The 21,328-nt window shown below is 39.4% G+C and overlaps 1 protein-coding gene across 1 annotated transcript in view; it reads right to left on the reverse strand.

Moving 5' to 3' along the window:
- MARCHF11 (membrane associated ring-CH-type finger 11) overlaps nucleotides 1-20,604 on the reverse strand; it is a 40,790-nt gene extending 20,186 nt beyond the window's left edge. Inside the window, exon 1 of the mRNA XM_075828490.1 lies at nucleotides 20,190-20,604. Coding sequence (XP_075684605.1) covers nucleotides 20,190-20,366 — 177 coding nt within the window. The 5' untranslated portion in view covers nucleotides 20,367-20,604. The remainder of the gene's footprint in view (nucleotides 1-20,189) is intronic.
- Nucleotides 20,605-21,328: the final 724 nt, after the last annotated feature.

Here is a 21,328-nt window from a genome sequence, read left to right on the forward strand (position 1 = left end):
CGTTGACCGAAAATTGTTATATAAATTACGTGTATAATATAGACTGTTAGGCATATGATTTAATGAAGCGAAGAGAAGGGAAGCAGTATGTGAGTGAAATTAAGAAATTGATGGAAAGTGCTTTAAAGGGATTTGCAGAAGAGGAAGTTAGGAATAAGAAAGGTATTGTATGTATTAGAAAACAGGACCAGCCGACGCCCGGTAATGGCTTCCGTACCTCATGTTGAGTGTGTCCTCATTGTTGGTGGGAAACCCCCCCCTCACAGCTGCGCACTGTGTTTCCAATGTGAGAGGCTGCCCCCCACCACCCACCCCTGATGTGGCCACGCCCGGCCCAACCAAATCAGTATGAAATAATCGCCTTGTTAATTTTGTCATTTGTAGTGTTTTTTCTATTTACAGAAGTTCCAGTCTAGTTCACTGATGAAACAACATGTCATCATAATATAGAGATGGTGGCCGACAGATTGGATACTGTTACAAATTATGTGGTTGATGTTTTGAACGTAGATAATTCCTATACAATAGTGTGATGAATGATTGCAGATACGTATGTTGTTTTGCCGGCATTGAAAGTGTTAAGATTGTGAGACTAGACGCTGTTAGAAGCTGTGAGTGTGTGACCTCCCTCCCCCCTGTAGTGTGCTGTGTTTGGGAGGAGGAGGGGGGCTGACTGGGTGCAGTCTGCAGGGCTGATGGGACAAAGGGATTACAATATGCACTGCTAGATATATATATCAGTAATGTCTACAAACATAAATAAATTTCTTCTCTTTGCGCATGCGCTGTTGTTTATAAAAGTTACGATATTTATGTGTTATGATGTGATCAGATTTCATGTGTTTTGATAATTCAGATGTATTAAACTACAGATACTGTGAGACACGGGGTTTTGAAAATGTATGTGCCCCCACCGTTCCCTATTTTTATATACAGTTTATTGGTTTGCAGTAATTAATGTTATCAGATATAATATTTTCTGTTTTTATTGAATAACTAACTACAATTGTTTTGTTTTTGATTTCACACATAAATTATGTCATTGTAAAGATCAAATGTATTTGTCAGGAAAAAGTCATTTTTGTTTCAGGCTGTTGTACATTACAGGGGGTTAAACTAGTGTTATGTTGAGATGTAGTTTTGAACTCTGCTACATTACTTTCGCAGAGTCCACAAAGGGGGGAATGGTGAAGGAACTGATCAGGTACAATTTTGGTTTGTTTTGAGTTAATTAATTTGGTTTCAGGAGATCTAAAAATGTGTAAGAGACCCCAATGAGTAATCCAGATTAAATGTGTATGAGAGTAACCTAAATGTTGAGGTTTTTCTGAGTAGATATTTCCAGAACAGTAAATATGGCACTGGGTATGCTGTGCTGTAGTCTCCACACAATATGAGGTATTGTGTAAGAGACCATGTGTCTTTACAGATTTAGTTGGGAAGGAGGTGAAAAATATCTGAACATTGTTAATTTTATGCCAGATTTTTAGTAAGAATATTTTTATTGTGGTATTATTCAGGTATCTATAGGACCTGATGGGGGTGGGATTCTCAAGCGTTCTAGGTTATCTGATGAGTGTGAAGAAGTGTATAACATTTGTTTTTATTTTTGTGAATGAAGACGCCACCCCTTTGAAATGTTCTATCTATATGACATGGTTTTTTTTTAATGTAAATTTGTAATGTAGAGATACTTGATCATATACAGTATGTACAAGACAGGATACGAGGCACAAGGTAAATCATCCAGAAACCACTCTCACCTTCTTGTTCATCTCAAGGAGTGGAGCTGGAGGTGCTCGCTGAGGCTTGTAACCTGGCAGAAGGTAAGACGGCCGACATTTACACTGACTCTAGGTACGCTTTTGGCATCGCCCACAATTATGGGCCCATTGGTAGTAGGAACTTTATTGGATCATCGGGTAAGCCAATTGAGAGAGCGAGAGAAGACAGACCTGACAACAAGGGTATATGCAGTCAGGTGTCAGTAAATTGGCTTGTCCCTGGATACAATAATGCCACCACTAGGTTTGTAGCAGCCGGCATGATGTGCGTACGGCATGACATAGGTAAAACTGCAAAGGTACCTGTGAAAAGTGCAGCCCGGCCAGATTAACAGTCCCAGCGACTGCAGAACATACAACTACCCAAGGTAGAAGTGTATGACAATGTGCTCGTGTGTATAGATCTGTTCTCAGGGGGGCCTGAAGCCCGGCCGGTATCTTCCCCACTGCAGACGTTGTGTGTAAGTGACAGGGGAACAGTGTTATCCCAAGTATTGACCTGATGTTTGTACAATGATAAGTTGTTAGCAGTTCTCTAGACGTTGTCCCAAAGTTAGTTTGTTTAATAACTGTATTTAAGAAGTGTTGTGGGAATATTAAATTCTGAAGTTAAGTTTTATGTAAAGTTCTAGACCAGCCTTAGCATTGGACTATTAGAGTCATGCGTCAGATAAAAGGTACAGAAGCGGAATATTCCCATTCGAAAACATTTTTATTTGTTTATTTTTGTTGTGAAAGGGAAATTTTAGAGCAGAGAATTCTGTGCAGTGTATATGTGTATGTATAGATATGTATATAAAGAAGAAGAATCAGTTTGTAAGTTTTAGTTACTGACCAGTGTGAACGTTTAAAATAAATCTGTCATTGTTAATGTTCTCCTTCAGTCCAACTGGGAGCGGAAGGCGTGAGAACCAGATTCTAACAGAATGTGGACGGATAAGGGAAGATAAACCGGTAACACCCAAGGCACTCTTGATGGCACTTGCATTGATGGTGTATGACCTCACATATGCCCCAAGACTGCAAGGATCGATTTGGTAAGATCTAATTGGTATGTCCCAGGTTTTACAGCTGTCGCTGCTAAATTCTGTTAGAGCTGTTTGATTTGCCTACAGAACAGTCCTGGCAGACCGGTGCCAACCTTATCATACCCGCCTCCCATGAAGAGAACCGACCTTGAGAGGCCTTCCCAGGTAGAACGAACCATATTAGAGTAAGAAAAATTGGTTTGAGACACTTGTCAAATAAACATGTGGAATCTGTGTATGTTTCTGTGAGGTGGAGATGTTCTAGGCAATCAGCTGAGATCAAGGTACAAATCCTGCTGAAAGAGTATCACCAAGTGCAAATAAAGTACCCAATAATTACACATCTTCTAGGTGCCCTGTCCATTGTAACAGAGAAGTTTTTCCTTATATAAAGGTGTTTGATGTCATTTAAGGGCCTGACATTATTGTATGTACTTAGAACAACGTTTATAGTGTATGCGGATGATGTTATCACCAGATTAGTATTTATTTTAACAATTGACAAGAGTTGGGGGTCCCCAGCAAGTGCCAGTAAATATGAACTAAAAGACTTTTAACACGATGAACTCCATCACTGAGATGCGGCAGGCGCAGCCTGAGCCACTACAACGCGTTTATCATGAACTGACGGCAGTGTCACAATTCTAAGCGGCCGCCCAGACAAGTAACTTACCAGAGGAAGAGTACAGATGCGGAGGGTTTGATAGTCACAATACAACTCCACTAATCCGCCTACGTGGGATCTCACCCCAGGCTCACAGCATGAGGTGCTATGTACAGCCTGATGACGTAAACTAAAGGAGACGGTGTCGGACAGATGAGAAGGACCAAACCGAGTCCTGATGACATCAGCAAAGACCAAAGACCTGAGTGAATCCGTCAGCAGGATCAAGTGTTTTGATAAGTAAGTGGCTAGGAGGGGGTAATAATAACTCCCCCACTGGACACCAACGTAGTCTGACTCCACAATTGTGTGGGTTACCCTGAGGGTGACAGTCAGTGAAGAGCAGAAGACAGGAGAAGAAGAAGACGATGGTGTACAGGACTGGCAATGAACTGATGGGACCTGAAACCTGAGGGTGATAGCATTATGATTATTAGTTGAGGCCCTATTGTTTATAATGTCTGAGGTTTATAATTATAATGTGTGTAAATATGCCACGGTGCTGCAAATTACAATCTGAGGAGTTTTGTGTGGAGGCGTGAGGTGAAGGTCACTCTGCTGCCCATGACCTGTTATATCTGCAGGGGTAAAAGTCCCATTAGGACAGTAAGTGACAGTGCGACAGTTGTTACCATTAATAAAATGTAGACCGGATTAATTATATATATATATATTACAACCAGCAGCGGTTTGTAGATTATATCAAGACAACCATCCTGTATCCAGTGGAGAATAGGGAAAGATAGGACCACTCCGACACCTTGGAAGTCCAGGTACAAAGGGGGGTCACTCATCAGGAGTAGCTCGTCTCAAGCTGGTGAAGAAATCCAAAACCCCTACCCGCCTGGTTCGAGTGGTCAGTGGTAGGTCGATAGGCAAGACTCAGGGATAGAATTATATTTTTAGGGGGGACTGTCAGGGATCATTACCATGTATATTGTTTGAAAAATATTATCCTTACATATATATATATATTCAGTATATTACACAAAGAGATTGGATTAATGGAGTACAAAGAGCCTGCATAACACGCCTATGGAAGACACTGCCCCCTGGAATGCAAAGAGGAGTGTGCAGAAGAATGTACAGGAAAACTTACAGCAGAGGAGCCAATGGGACTTAAGCAAGTCCCACATCTCGAGGGAGGGGCATGTGTCTCCTCTGTGTGTTTCTTTGTTCTGAATAAAGTTCAGTTCTCTTTGTCTGATCAAGGGAAGTTATGTACCAAACATTTTTGGCTGGTTTATTTCTTTCCAGGCATGCCTTCAGCTTTCAATTTACAGAGGTGGTTATTCGGTGTGAAATACAGACCTGACATATCTATGCTCAGATAACTTATTTTATAACCAGCATGAATTTGATTTCACTACCGCCACACTGCTACCCATATCAGATTCATTCAGAGGAAAGCTGTAGGCAGTCATACATTTTCCTTGCAGTGGCCACAAATGAATTAACCACCATGTAATATATGGACCCCCTCTATAGCCACATGAACACAACCGTAGCCCGTATATTTACAAGAAGGTGTCCGTGCCATAGAAACCTTCCGTAAAAAATAGGACATGTCCTATTTTTTTATTTTAGGGTCCATGCTCCAATACTTTATAATGGGAGCACGGCCCGCAAATGCAGGCGGCTGTCCGCGGCCGGCCGCGCCTGTATTGGTATGCATATGATGCTAAAAGATTGGGAAATATTTTTTAAAAGAAGGACTCCTGAATTCAGTATATCTGGATGGTAGCCACCAAATAAAGTCTGTTGCCTTTTATGTCAAATGTATCAGATTTTATGCAATAAAATTCATACCTTTAAACACTCAACACACACAAAGACTGTTTAGAACCACTAATTAAAACAAATAGCACTAACAGTGGATACGTTCTATACAAAAGTGTATTTTCTCTCCCATTATGCCCCCTGGGAAATTACAAACACGTCCAGAGTACTCTAAAAGCCATTAACTGGTGGGTGAGGTACATTCACCGGCCATCTGCTCTTTAACATCAATAGGAAATGCTGTGATAGATTAAACAAGTTAAGAAACAGGCATGTAAACAACAGTATATAAAGATAATGGTATATCATCATTAAACAGATGTAGAAAATGAATGTGCCAATAACTCACTGAAACAGTTGTTTAGTAGTAGGACTATCCCAGGAAACCTGCCATACATTAGTGTAAACGTCCCGATACAATTGCCATATAAAAAATCTGATACTATTTTTTTTTAATCGGTGGGGTTAAAGTCTGCTCAGTCTTCTGCTACTTATGTTGTAAAGTACCATACTATATTACAGTTTTGTGCTAGAAAGACGTTCTGGACCTTCAGACTTTCTGGATTATCAGACGTAAGATTAAAGGAAGTTCATTGTACATACAGTATTATTCCCCGGAGTGTGTTTATTATTCATACTGCCATTCGAGGGGTTAACCATTTTGGATAGTCGCTGTCCTGCATCCTCTTCAGCAGGCGTATCCTTTCTTTTTATTGCACAGTGACGACAGAAGTCAATGAGCGTCTGTGTAATGTGGCAATGCTCTTTGTAGCAGCTCTCTGGTCTGGCTCATAGATAGGAGTGCCATGCAATGTACTCCTTCATCTATTTATAGGGGTCTCCCGTCAGGATGTTTCCATACACCCTATATTATAGGCGGACTCTCCTGGGCCAAGAGCCTTTTGAATGGGCGCCATGTAATACCCGCAGTGCCCATCTGTAGCTGGGACAACCCCTTTAACATCAAATGCCTTAATAAGTCATATGGAAATGGGCTGTTTAAAGTGGACAAATCCTCAGAAATTTGGGGCATATACATTGCACCGTATACCAACCAAAAAAAGATGGATTTCCTATAAGGCATGTAGGGTTTGTGCCTATGGATGGCCCTGCTTCACGCCCCCCCCCCAAGTAAAGGTAGACTGGGACGGAGACCACACAGCAGTTAATAGATGACAGCCACTGTGCAGAAACTGGTCCAGCATTAATATTTGTAGTACCTCCACTACAGAGAATGAAACTCCAAAAAGCGGGGGACTGCTGTATTTACTGGGAAGTAAGACGGGTGGGAGTCTGCTATGAGGAAAGTGGGGGTAGCAATTTTTTATATTAGAGAGGTTGGAGAGACACTGCTGTGACTATTATTAAGACAAGCAAGCTCCCACCTGTCATACTTCCCAGTAAATACAGCAGCCCTCTTCTTCCCAAGTAGTCACAGCAAGCTACTATTCCACTAGTGATTACATCACAGATTTTTCTCAACAGACTGTCAATAGCAGGACTCCTCCTACCCCTTCACCCGCTACCAGTTGTAAGGTCTTAACACCCTGCGGCAACCAACGATGCACCCCCTGCTGGCAGGATCTACCATTTTTTGTGTTTTAATATTCTTTGTAATAAAATTATTATGTGAATAACATAATAAGAAATAATTGTTATTGTGGAATTATAATTACTAGTAAGCACGGTTGTATCTCATTGTATTATTGGTATTGGTATATTGGGTTCTCTTTGTGTTTGTACCTCACAAATTTACTATAACCTCTCAGTATTTATTATCCATGGACTCTGACATCACTATGTTTGTTTTTGCTGTTTTGTGACATCACGTTATAGGTTGTGTGATCATTCTTGCACTGTGACATTCCTAGGACTATTATTTCTACTGGTACTGCACTTAGATTATTAATTCTGTGCTATCATTGCCTTTATTATGTCTGTGCAGAGATATCAGTTTTTATTACCTCTCTATTGTGACATCACTGTGTACACTATACTTGTATTATGATGCTGTGTTTATTATGTATGTGCTGTCACTGCGGTTCTTAGCCATTAAAAAAAAATCACAATGTTTATTATTGCTTTTCTGTGACATCACTGTGTGCAATAACTCTTTCCTATGACTTTGCTTGGTTTATTATTTACGTATCACATATGACATCACTGTTTCTTATTCCTGATTTGTGACATAATTTGTGTATTGTAACTGTATAGTCATACACGTTGACCATGATCACTGTACACTTCATCTGTGCGCCGCAACATCCCTATGGCTATTTTTCCTGTGCTTTGAGATCATCCTTAGCTCCTAGATATCACTATGTTTATTATCCCTGTTCTGTGACCTCAATGTGTGCACTATTCCCATACTGTGACATCACTGGAAGCACTAACCCTCTACTATGACTTTACAGTAATTATTATCCATGTGCTGTGTCATCACTGTGTTGTTTTGTGACATCACTTTGTTCATTTTCAGGGGCACAATCGTCGCTGCTTCACCTGGGTACTGGTGTCTCAGGTGGCCTAATGATTTTTCTGCCACTTCGGAGCATACACTAGTAGCTCATGCATGTAAACTTGGTGAGCTTCAATGTAAAGTTGAAAAGCTTCCATTTAGGACTCTGCCATCACTAATAGGCGATCTATAGCTATAGTAGGCCACTAGCAGTGATAAAACACTACTAGTAAAATATATATATTTACTCAATATTAAAAAAATTGTGTTAATGTGTTGACACAAAATATGATCACTATTTCAGTTCCCATGTTAATGTAAATGACAACACAACTGTTAAGGAAGCCCTACTGTCTATGCATCTAGAGGCAGCCACATGATACTTTCTACTTAAAGGAACACTCCAGTGATTTTTTTTATCTTGGTCCCCATTTGGAAAGTACACCCGGTTAAAGGTAGGACAGGTAATCCTCTTACCAGATGCTTTGTTGCTGAACTATCTCCTCCGATTGACCATCTCATAGGAATGCATAGTACAAGAGGCTAGCGGTCCACACAGCAGACGCTGTAGGAATAAGGCAGTCACGTGACATAACGGCAGCCGGGATCGGAAGAGATAGTTTGGCAACAAAGCACTCCAGTAAGAGGATTTCCAACATCTACGAAGGTAGTAAATCTCTTTTCAGTTTCTGAAAACAACGCGCGGTCCAACCATGCATTATTATTTAGTCGGGTGCAGACAACAAGTCAACCGCTGCTCATACACCAGAACTAACGGATTTAACCTGGCCATATATTACATAGTCGCCCTTCACTTGGGCACTGGGTAATACTGCATTTCCCCTCCCAGCAACCTCTGCAGGGGAAAAGTGTTCTACATTATTTGTGTTAATAATATAATTAAAGAGCCTCTGTCTCTGTTTTATTAATGAGTGTCAATGTCAGTTTATATTCCCTTCCTGATATCCAGTCATGGAGATTACCAGGTGTGAAGGGGTGAAGCTTGGAAATTTGTTTTTGAAGACGGTATCGACCAATCACAATTATTGGTGCTAAGTAGTGTATAGGAGGTTATTCTAACAGGCCAGTCAGCTGTCAATATGTATAGAAGGTATTTTTTTCAGTTTAACCCTAAAATTAAGCGATAACAGGTGCTCATTCAGGGGTTAGAGAAGCTGGCTTCCATTCAAAAAAAGGTTTTGTCTAAATGAGACAACTCCGTTAAAAGCTCCATAAACTGTTCTACAAAATAAGTACCGTATTTTTCGAACTAGAAGACGCACCTGACCATAAGACGCAGAAAATAAGAAAAAAATATTTTCATATTTTACTACTTTTACAAAGAAAAAAGTATTTGTTAAAAAATTATTTGTTTTGTTTCACCACATTCTGAGAGCCATAACTTTTTTATATTTTATCATCGATTCATCGATCAAGCGGTGTGAGGGCTTATTTTTTGCGGGACGAGCTGTAGTTTTTATTGGCACCATTTTTTGGTCACTTTTTACTTTATTTTTTTAAGCGCTAAGGTGACCAAAAAACGATTCTGATGATTTTAAAAAATAAATAAATGAATGCATTTCACCGTGCAAGTTAAATAATGGTATATTGTAATAGATCGGACTAATACGGATGCAGGGTTACCAATTTTTTTTCTATTTTTTACATTGCGTTCGGGGAAAAATTGGTAAAGGGTTTTTTTTTTTAGATTAATATTTTTTTATTTTTTTTTTACACTCCTGAAAATGTATCTAACTTTTTTTTTCCACACATTTTACTAGTTTCCCTAGGGGAATTGAACCAGCGGCCACTTGGTTACATGTGGAGTTACTGAAACAGTGTAACTCGCTGAGCTATGAGGTTTCCATAACTCCCATAGAAGTGAATGGCAGTTATGGAAGCAGCAAGCAGCGTAGCATATGACCTACTCTGTTTCCGTAACTACTATTCAGTTCTATAGGAGTTACGGAAACCGCGTAGCTCAGTAACTCGACATGTAATCAAGTGGCCGGGAGATAGAACGGGGTTTAGAGGGCCCCGTTATAGAGATAGGTGCGGATCCCAGAGGTGGGACCCACATCTATCTGACATTTATGACATATCCTGTGTATATGTCATAAATGTCCTCCACGGAAAAAACCCCTATAAATGCCACGGTTGCTATTGACCGCGCCATTTAACCACTTAAAGGGGTTTGCCATAAAACACATGTATCCCCTATCCACAGGATAGGGGATACAAGTGTGATTGCTGGGAGGACCGACCACAGCGATAAGGAGAACGGGGGACCGAAAATCACCCAGAGCGCTACATGAAAAGCTTGGACTTTCGGCTTCTGTGTCCGGCTTATTTGTTCGGCAGCTCCGTAGAAATCAATGGAGAGCCGCTCATCTCTATGGAGCTGGAAAATCCATGTCAGAATGCTACAATTCTAGAATGTTTATTAGTTTCTATGCTGCCGCTGCACTTGTGCATTGTATTTTCAGCAGATGACTTAAATTCTAAATTCACTTTACATAGAAAGGCTCAGGTCCTTATTATATCCATTATCATTTTCAAGTGGCAAGCAACTCAACCTAATACAAGCAGCAAAAATGCCCAGTCATTCTGATTGACTTCACCAAAGACATTGGGAAGCACTCCAGAGTACAAATCTAATTTCTAAAGAATAAATCTTAGCAGACTGCAAAATGCATTACGCTAATGCCCAATCATTACCAGTGTTTGAGTCTTTATTTTACTTTATTAGAGAGCCAGGAATCTATTTGGTCTGTCCTTGTATAACAAACTTTACCCGTAAGGATCCCAGCATTGTAACAACTTGGAGGTGATAAGTCAGAAAACTCACGTGGGGGGGGGGGGGGGGGGGGCGGGATTTATCAATGGCTTTACACCCGTTTTATGGCATTAAAAATTTCACAAATTATGATGCATGCCATACTTGCAAAATAATATGCGACTTTTTAATGTTTTACACCGTTTTTACAAGTGGGTGGGCATACCATAAGGAGTGGGACAAATTTACTATGAAACACAAGTCTTTAAAAAAATTCCCGTCACTGTTTATAGATACTATGAATTACAGTTTGACAAATTCATCTCCTCATCGGTTATTCTTTTCCATCTCTGATCTATAAGAGCCTATAGCTAGATCTATTTTTTTATTCCTTTATTTCTTTATCTCCAAAGGGTTTTTGGAGATAAAGAAATAAAGGAATAAAAAAATAGAAAAACATTTTTAGAATTTTTTATTTTTTAAGGGTATTGTGCACACCATGCGTTTGTACAGCGTTTTTCATGCGTTTTTAGAACTTTTGTTTTTTTTTTTCTATTTTCCCAGGGGTAACATTATCATTATCATAATCATCATAATCCTTTCTGGATATGTATGATGACTCTCTTCCCTTTTATTTTGCCGTTTTTTATCTATAAATTGCTACCTTAAGTCTCTTTATCAACTGCTCTCATTTATATGCGCATCTTCAGCGCAACATATTCTTGACTCTTAAAGTTACTAGTCTATATCTCACAGTGCAGTTATGATTGGTGACTGGGTGTATTCCCTGTCATCTCCATTAAATTGCACTTTTTTTTGGTATCTTCTAAGTTCCCTTTACGCTGTACATGGACGCAATCGACTGTGTGCACGGTTCCTAGAATAAAGTTTTCATTTTGACAATAAGATTATAGAAACCTGGCCGCTGCTGGCCTTGTATGCTGTACTAAGATGGCCGCCGCCTGCCTCATAGTGGTACTGCGCATGCACGAAAGTGCGCTGTAGCAAGAGACTACTCTGTCATAGATAGTCGCCACCCCACTTTTGTTGTTCACTAATTAGTATTTTTTCTGCTGTAAACTGGATGGCCCGGATTGATCTGAGGACCATCATATATACACAATGGCACTTCTTTGTATCTTTGTATAACTTTTACTGATGCAACATGACTGTATCTTTGTACTTATTTATGTTTTATATTAAATCACTTGCCTAATGAGACCAGCTGTGTGGTCTCCATATATAGCACATGCTTTTACACTGTTTGTATGCTTGAGAAAGGCTCCATGTAAAGAGCCGAAACATCGCACAGGGGCTAATAAAAAGCCGTTTTTCTATCACAAATTGGAGTGCTGTCTCTTATTGGACGAATATTGAGGATTTAGGAGCAGTGATCGGGCTCCTGGGACGTGCACCCACCTTTATTCCTGACTGGTGCTGCTGGATGGTGGACTATCTATCTATCTCATATCTATCTATCTATCTATCTATCTATCTATCTATCTATCTATCTATCTATCTATCTATCTATCTATCTCATATCTATCTATCTATCTCATATCTATCTATCTATCTCATATCTATCTATCTATCTATCTATCTCATATCTATCTCATCTATCTATCTATCTATCTCATATCTATCTATCTATCTCTATCTATCTAATATCTATCTATCTACTAATATCTATCTATCTATCTATCTCATATCTATCTATCTATCTATCTATCTATCTATCTATCTATCTATCTATCTATCTATCTATCATCTATCTCTATCTATCTATCTATCTATCTATCTCATATCTATCTATCTATCTATCTATCTATCTAATATCTATCTATCTATCTATCTATCTATCTATCTATCTATCTATCTATCTATCTATCTATCTAATATCTCTATCTATCTATCTATCTATCTATCTATCTATCTATCTATCTATCTATCATCTATCTCTATCTATCTATCTATCTATCTATCTATCTATCTATCTCATATCTATCTCATATCTATCTATCTATCTATCTATCTAATATCTATCTATCTATCTATCTATCTATCTATCTATCTATCTATCTATCTATCTATCTATCTAATATCTCTATCTATCTATCTATCTATCTATCTATCTATCTATCTATCTATCTATCTATCTCCTATCTATCTATCTATCTATTCAATTCAATTCAATTCAAAGAAGCTTTATTGGCAGGACCAAATACATATTAGCATTGCCAAAGCAAGTAAGAAGTAAGGGAATGAGGGATAGGGACTGAGGGATTGGGGGATAGGGACATATCTAGGGTTGGGGTTATACAAGTCCATGGCATATCATGTCTCTCTCAGTTTATGGCATGCAGTGACATATTGTGCCGCTGTGCCCACTGTGGTTTCCTCTTCACCCAGCAGGATGTAGAGTTTCTCTTGCTCTTCCATGGAGCTGAAGTCCGTGTATCTATCTATCTATCTATCTATCTATCTATCTATCTATCTATCTATCTAATATCTATCTATCTATCTATCTATCCCATATCTATCTATCTATCTATCTATCTATCTATCTAATATCTATCTATCTATCTATCTCATATCTATCTATCTATCTAATATCTATCTATCTATCTAATATCTATCTATCTATCATCTATCTATCTATCTAATATCTCTATCTATCTCATATCTATCTATCTAATATCTATATCTATCTATCTATCTATCTATCTATCTAATATCTATCTAATATCTATCTATTAATATATCTATCTATCTATCATCTATCTATCTATCTATCTATCTATCTAATATCTATCTATCTAATATCTATTTATCTATCTAATATCTATCTATCTATTATCTATCTATCTATTATCTATCTATCTATCTACTAATATCTATCTCCTATCTATCTATCTATCTATCTATCTATCTATCTATCTATCTATCTAATATCTATCTATCTAATATCTATCTATCTATCTATCTCATATCTATCTATCTACTAATATCTATCTATCTATCTATCTCATATCTATCTATCTATCTATCTCATATCTATCTATCTATCTATCTATCTATCTATCTATCTATCTATCTATCCATCTATCTCTCTCATATCTATCTATCTATCTATCCATCTATCTCTCTCATATCTATCTATCATCTATCTATCTATCTATCTATCTATCTATCTATCTATCTATCTATGTCATAATAATCTATCTATCTATCTAATATCTCTATCTATCTATCTAATATCTATCTATCTAATATCTATCTAATATCTATCTATCTATCTATCTATCTATCTATCTATCTATCTATCTATCTATCTATCTATCTATCTATCTATCTATCTATCTCTATCAAAGCACCGGAGTCTAAACACCAAAGCTCTTAATCAGATGGAGAAGAAATGAAAAAATAAAAACCCTGAAAATAAAACTCTGACAATAATACTACACTACTCAGTCAACCCAGACAATAATGAAGCGACACAAACATAAAGTGCACCGTCAGCGATGAAAATAAGCCCAGCATAGGGTTGCAGCGTGAAAAGGTGAAAGTATTAGAAACTACATCTACAGATACTATACTAACTTATCACATCATAAAACTTATTCAGACAGCCAAGCTGCTTCGTTCTATACGTATACATCTACTAAATCTAACTCTTGTGGGTTATAATCCAGCCGGCAGTGCAAACTAGCATGGGATGTCTATGAATGACTTCCATGTGCTTTGCATATCATTTATTTTAGCTCATCATAGCAATCCAAAAAAATACCAAATCATATTGTCAAATGAAATAATTTGCTTTAATATCAAACATCTATCTCAAGATCTGGGAAGACAGGTCGTTTCCGAGAGGAGCTACAGTGACTCTTGCTGGTTTAGTGAGCTGTCCCTGGTGCTGATTGTCCTCAGCAGACCCTGACTCTGCCATGGTTTATATTCTAAAACTGAATCACGGTCTAAACAGTGGAGATTCACAGTAAACATGTCCATTATAGATACAATCAATGCGGTGAAACACATATACAAGCAGCATTGGACATTACAAAATGAGGCCTAGTAATAGATAGGCATGCAGGACATAAAACATCTCCTGTGTAATCTGCAAATATATATGTGGAAGTGATGGAAATAATTCTAAGGATAATCCATAGCAAACTATTCATCTAAACCACTCAAGCATAACAGTCACTGGGGCATGCAAGTGTCTAGATAATCCCAGATCAATATAATCCACTATGTTAGATATATGAGGTGATGTTGCTGTCTGCCATGATTGCTTATTCACAAAATATTGTATGGATATTAGAATTTATATGAAAACATTAAAAAATATAAAAGATAACTCAACTAGACACATAGGGGCAGATATTATTGTATTTGGCCACATTTATCAATGTGTGTGCCAGAAAGAACCTTGACTTGTGACATGCTCGCCACTTAGAATATGGTTGTGGATTTGTCGAGTCATGAAATGCGCCAAGACGCATCTTCGGCCGAGCACCTCTAGCTTTTGGCTATCTCTCTAGGCCATTATTAATAAATCTACCCCATAGCATTTAACAATAATCAATAATGGGCATCAAAAGGAAAACATAGAGATGCAGACGAGCTGAGTTTGTTCATGTAGCACAGCTTGAGTGTATGTGTTATTAATGGTTTTCCATAGGACTACCCAATCATCTTAAAAGGTTTATTGAACGTTATTGGGACATATGGATCCCTTGCTCTGTATCCAATTCTATGAGCCAAAGCAGAGATCCTCTGATGGACTCAATACAGCTATGTATTACATGGTCGTCTATTCATTTCAATGGGCACCATGTAATACTACATGCTGTGTTAAAAATTAGAATGACAAATTCAGCTCTGCTACATCTGTATAGTGTACCCTTGGCAGTGAAAGTTAGTTTACCTTTAAAATGCTAGTGGCTTGACAAACAAAACCTTGAAGGAAATTAGGTACCAAACATAACATGGATAATATGGTACAGGTGTATACTGAGGGAAATGTACGTTTCTAACATGAATACCCAATGACTATTCGCTTTGTAAGTGCTTATTCATAGCTGGTACAACCCGTTCCAGTGCATTATATTTATTGATTTTTAAGGGAAAGGTATCAATGAAGCGTCCAGGATTTGTTAGCCATACTAGTATATAGGAAATATATAATGTATAGAATATGCAGGTGCTGAGTATATCAGAAGATAGAAGACCATAAGAATCTGTAAGTAGCAATGTAACATTATATATAGCAAGTTAAAAAGGAAATGAATACCAGAGCTTAGATAGTGCTGGTCAACAGAAGGAAGGAGTAAACTATAGGTCCAGGGTTCCCCAGAACCCAGCAAGAGCAAATCCTGTCACTTTCAGGCCTAGTACATACTGTGCAGATTTGCTGCAGAGTTTGCATATCACTTTTAAACCCAAACCAGGAATGGAACTTAAACAGAAGAAATATATAAAAGAAGGCCTTAGGCCTCATGCACACGACCGTGCCCGTAATATCGGGCCGCTATTGCGGGCATGACTGGCTGCGGACAGTCACACACGTCCGCCCGCATTCTCTGCCCATGCTTCCATACAAAGTATGGGAGCACGGCCTGTAAAACGCAAAAGATAGGACATGTCCTATCTTTTGCGATACACTTCTGCGGCCTGGACACCTTCCATAAATAAATGGGGCGTCCGTGGACAATAGAAGTGAATGGGTCGATTTTTACGGTCGTGTGAATGGGGCCATAGAGTATGTTCACATGTAGCAGAATTTCCGTCCCAATTTTCTGTGTGGAAAATCTGCAACATTTTTGCAATATATATTGACATGCTATGGATTAAATAACCATACAGCAAGTCAATTTCCGCACATTTGTGCAGATTTCTACTCCCGGAGAAACCTACTCTCATTCCTGCCCTTAAAAGCTTGGTGTAGGGTCAGGGAAACCATCAATAGTTCTTGCTCAATACTATTTGTTATTGTGCAAGATGTGTATTTGTGGTACATTACTGCCTCAGTAGAGTGTCAGCTCAGGATGTGTATTTGTGGCATACTACAGACTCAGTAGAGTATAAAAATAAAAAAAAGGAGTCAATATACCACAAGTTACTATAAAACATATACATTTTATTGTGTACAAATACATAAAAACTATTACATAAAAAAGTTACAGAGATGATAGCGACCACAGTGTGTGAAGATGGAAACCAGACCGCACAAGTCTGAAATGACAATATGCATGTAATACATATATGGCAAGAAACGAGGATATGGATGTACCTGTATATATACAAAATGTATAGAAGAGTTTTACTTGAAATACTCATAGGGTAGTCACTTATGTGATAGCCCAGGTAAAGCTCACAAACATATGATGACATGTGTTGGTAGCACATGTCAGGCCATCACCCACCCAACACAAGGTATGGTAGGTGAGGTGGCTGGGCAATGCCAGTCACATGAACACAAAGGTACAAAATACAACATATCCTGGATACTAAAAAACAGTCTTAGACCGGATTCACACGAGCGTGTGCGTTTTGCGGGCATTGCACTTCTGTGTGTCATCAGTATGTGCTGCGTGGTTGCGTGATTTTCACGCATATGACACACGGTTTTGATGTTTAGAAAAATAAATTAAGGAAGTGCTTTTATTTTTTCCTTCATTTCTTTATCTACTGATTCGCGAATCACGCGCGACACATGGAAGTGCTTCCGTGTGCGATTTTCATTGACTTCAATGGGTGCGTGATGCGCAAAAAACTGCCAAGTATAGGACATGTTGTGAGTTTTACACAGCGCACATATGCTGTGTGAAAATCACGGACTGTCTGAACGGCCCCATTCACTCACATAGGTCCGTGCGACGCGCGTGATTTTCAGGCACGTATCACGGACGTAAAACACGTTCGTGTGAATAAGGCCTTACTCATAGCACAGTATCCAGTTGTCTGGCATCACAACCCGATGCACGTTTCGGGGGAAGTCTTCGTCTGGGGTTCTGGTGGGTGATGGCCTGACGTGCTACCAACACATGTCATCATATGTTTGTCAGCTTTACCTGGGCTATCACATAAGTGACTCCCCTATGAGTATTTCAAGTAAAACTCTTCTATACATTTTGTATATGTACATCCATATCCTCGTTTCTTGCCATATATGTATTACATGCATATTATCATTACAGACTCAGTAAAGGTTCAGCTCAGGATGTGAATTTGTGGTATATTACAGACTCAGTAGAGTATAAGTTCAGGATGTGAATTTGTGGTATATTACTGCCTTAGTAGAGTTTTGGATCGGGATGTGTATTTGTGGTACATTACTGCCTTAGTAGAGTATCAGCTCAGGTTGTGTATTTGTGGTACATTACTGCCTTAGTAGAGTATCAGCTCAGGATGTGTATTTCAGGTACATTTTAAGATTCAGTAGAGTATAAGTTCAGGATGTGTATTTGTTGGACATTACTGCCTCAGTAGAGTGTCAGCTCAGGATGTGTATTTGTAGTATATTACTACCTTAGTAGAGTGTCCGCTCAGGATGTGTATTTGTTGGACATTACTGCCTCAGTAGAGTGTCGGCTCAGGATGTGTATTTGTAGTATATTACTACCTTAGTAGGGTGTCCTCTCAGGATGTGTATTTGTGGTACATTACTACCTCAGCAGAGTGTCAGCTCAGGATGTGTATTTGTGGTATATTACTACCTTAGTAAGGTGTCCTCTCAGGATGTGTATTTGTGGTACATTACTACCTCAGCAGAGTGTCAGCTCAGGATGTGTATTTGTGGTATATTACGGCATTAGTAGAGTGTCTGCTCAGGATGTGTATTTGTGGTATATTACTGCCTTAGTAGAGCGTCAGCCCCGGATGTGTATTTGTGGTATATTACGGCATTAGTAGAGTGTCATCTCAGGATGTGTATTTGTGTTATATTACTGCCTCAGTATAGTGTCCGCTCAGGATGTGTATTTGTGGTACATTACAGACACAGTAGACTATACGTACAGGATGTGTTTTTGTGGTTCATTACTACCTTAGTAGAGTTTTGGATCAGGATGTGTATTTGTTGGACATTACTGCCTCAGTAGAGTGTCAGCTCAGGATGTGTATTTGTAGTATATTTCTACCTTTGTTGCATGTCAACTCAGGTTGTGTATTTGTGGTACATTACTGCCTTAGTAGAGTGTCAGCTCAGGTTGTGTATTTGTGGTACATTACTGCCTTAGTAGAGTGTCAGCTCATGATGGGTATTTGTGGTACATTACTGACTCAGTAGACTATACGTACAGGATGTTTATTTGTGGTACATTACTGTCTCAGTAGAGTGTCAGCTCAGGTTGTGTATTTGTGGTACATTACTGCCTTAGTAGAGTGTCAGCTCAGGTTGTGTATTTGTGGTACATTACAGACTCAGTAGACTATACGTACAGGATTTTTATTTGTGGTACATTACTGTCTCAGTAGAGTGTCAGCACAGGTTGTGTATTTGTGGTACATTACTGACTCAGTAGACTATACGTACAGGATGTTTATTTGTGGTACATTACTGTCTCAGTAGAGTGTCAGCTCAGGTTGTGTATTTGTGGTACATTACTGCCTTAGTAGAGTGTCAGCTCATGATGGGTATTTGTGGTATATTACTGCCTTAGTAGAGCGTCAGCTCCGGATGTGTATTTGTGGTATAATACGGCATTAGTAGAGTGTCATCTCAGGATGTGTATTTGTGTTATATTACTGCCTCAGTATAGTGTCAGCTCAGGATGTGTATTTGTGGTACATTACAGACACAGTAGACTATACGTACAGGATGTGTTTTTGTGGTTCATTACTACCTTAGTAAAGTTTTGGATCAGGATGTGTATTTGTTGAACATTACTGCCTCAGTAGAGTGTCAGCTCAGGATGTGTATTTGTAGTATATTTCTACCTTTGTTGCATGTCAACTCAGGTTGTGTATTTGTGGTACATTACTGCCTTAGTAGAGTGTCAGCTCAGGTTGTGTATTTGTGGTACATTACTGCCTTAGTAGAGTGTCAGCTCAGGTTGTGTATTTGTGGTACATTACTGCCTTAGTAGAGTGTCAGCTCAGGTTGTGTATTTGTGGTACATTACAGACTCAGTAGACTATACGTACAGGATTTTTATTTGTGGTACATTACTGTCTCAGTAGAGTGTCAGCACAGGTTGTGTATTTGTGGTACATTACTGCCTTAGTAGAGTGTCAGCTCATGATGGGTATTTGTGGTACATTACTACCTTAGTTGAGTGTCAGCTCAGGTTGTGTATTTGTGGTACATTACTGCCTTAGTAGAGTGTCAGCTCAGGTTGTGTATTTGTGGTACATTACTACCTTAGTTGAGTGTCAGCTCAGGTTGTGTATTTGTGGTATATTACTGCCTTAGTTGAGTGTCAGCTCAGGATGTGTATTTATGGTATATTACAGACTCAGTAGAGTATAAGTTCATGTTGCCTGGTCATACATGCAATTGTGCCATATATGCCAGGTATGTAGGTGGTACTATATGGATATATGAGGCAGCAGTGTTTGTTCATTAGTGTGTATTGCACTGAGTACAGAACTACTGGTACCATGCGCTATTACAGCGCAGATCTGATGGAGCATGATGTGGCAGCTCTGCCAGTCACTCTACTACAAGCATCATTCTGTCATAAGGCTCCATTACCTGCTCAGGCCCCTGGAAGCAGATCTTGCAGGTTGGGGGGCTCGGGGTGTCACTGCTCTCCACACTGTCCGAGTCGGTCCTGGTGTCCGGGTGAGCAGTTGTTCCCGCATCCTCCGGCTCCTGTTTACCATCCTCCGGCTCGTCCTCAGGCTTGTCAACCGCCAGCTCCTCTTGCATCCCGGCGGCTGAGGGTAATGCCCTATGAGGGTGTGTGCGGCAGCTGTGTGCGGGCACCAGGGAGCGGTGCGGGGTCACTGTGTGTCCGGCTCCATCACTGGCAGAGGCTGCACCTCATCTGCTGGAGACATGAGGAGGAGGAGGAGACTGACACTCGGCAGCAATAACACACTCACTGCCGCTGTGGATCATCCCTCCGCACTATACAGTATATATATATACACACATGTGTGCGTGCATAACGATGATGACCGGCTCTATATAACACATGCACTGCCACCTATACATGCGGCAACATACATACCCAGGGACACTGGTACCTGCCTGCCTCAGAGAGAAGCCACTGCCTGTCTCATACAGTATATAACAGAAGATGTGCCCCCGAGATGATAACAGGCAGTTCTAGCACAGTAGTACTAGCCCTCAAAAAGAAAAGGTGATATATGCTGGAGTATCAGAATCACAAAATCTATACCTGACAGGTACTGGTGACTACCGCGGGGGCGTGTCCTTTACTAACTGTCAGTTATACCACGTCATCAACTGTGTAGATGAGTGGACCAACAGCAAATCTAGGGAGGATAGATAGACAGACAGACAGACAGACAGACAGACAGACAGAGAGAGATAGATAGATAGATAGATAGATAGACAGACAGACAGACAGACAGACAGACAGACAGACAGACAGACAGAGAGAGAGAGAGAGAGAGAGAGAGAGAGAGAGAGAGAGAGATAGATAGATAGATAGATAGATAGATAGATAGATAGATAGATAATAGATTATGTTGAGAAACACCTAATCTATCTGATTGTAATGTCTCCTCTGTTTGGTTTCCACAGAAGTAGCTTTGTCACCAGATTTTGCAACCCCTATCTCCTATTGCAGCAGATCGGCGCTGCAATGTAGATAAGAGTAACGTTTTTATTTTTAAAAAACGAGCATTTTTGGCCAAGTTATG

This window comes from Rhinoderma darwinii, chromosome 5 (assembly GCF_050947455.1).
Source record: "Rhinoderma darwinii isolate aRhiDar2 chromosome 5, aRhiDar2.hap1, whole genome shotgun sequence".
Lineage (NCBI taxonomy): Eukaryota > Metazoa > Chordata > Amphibia > Anura > Rhinodermatidae > Rhinoderma > Rhinoderma darwinii.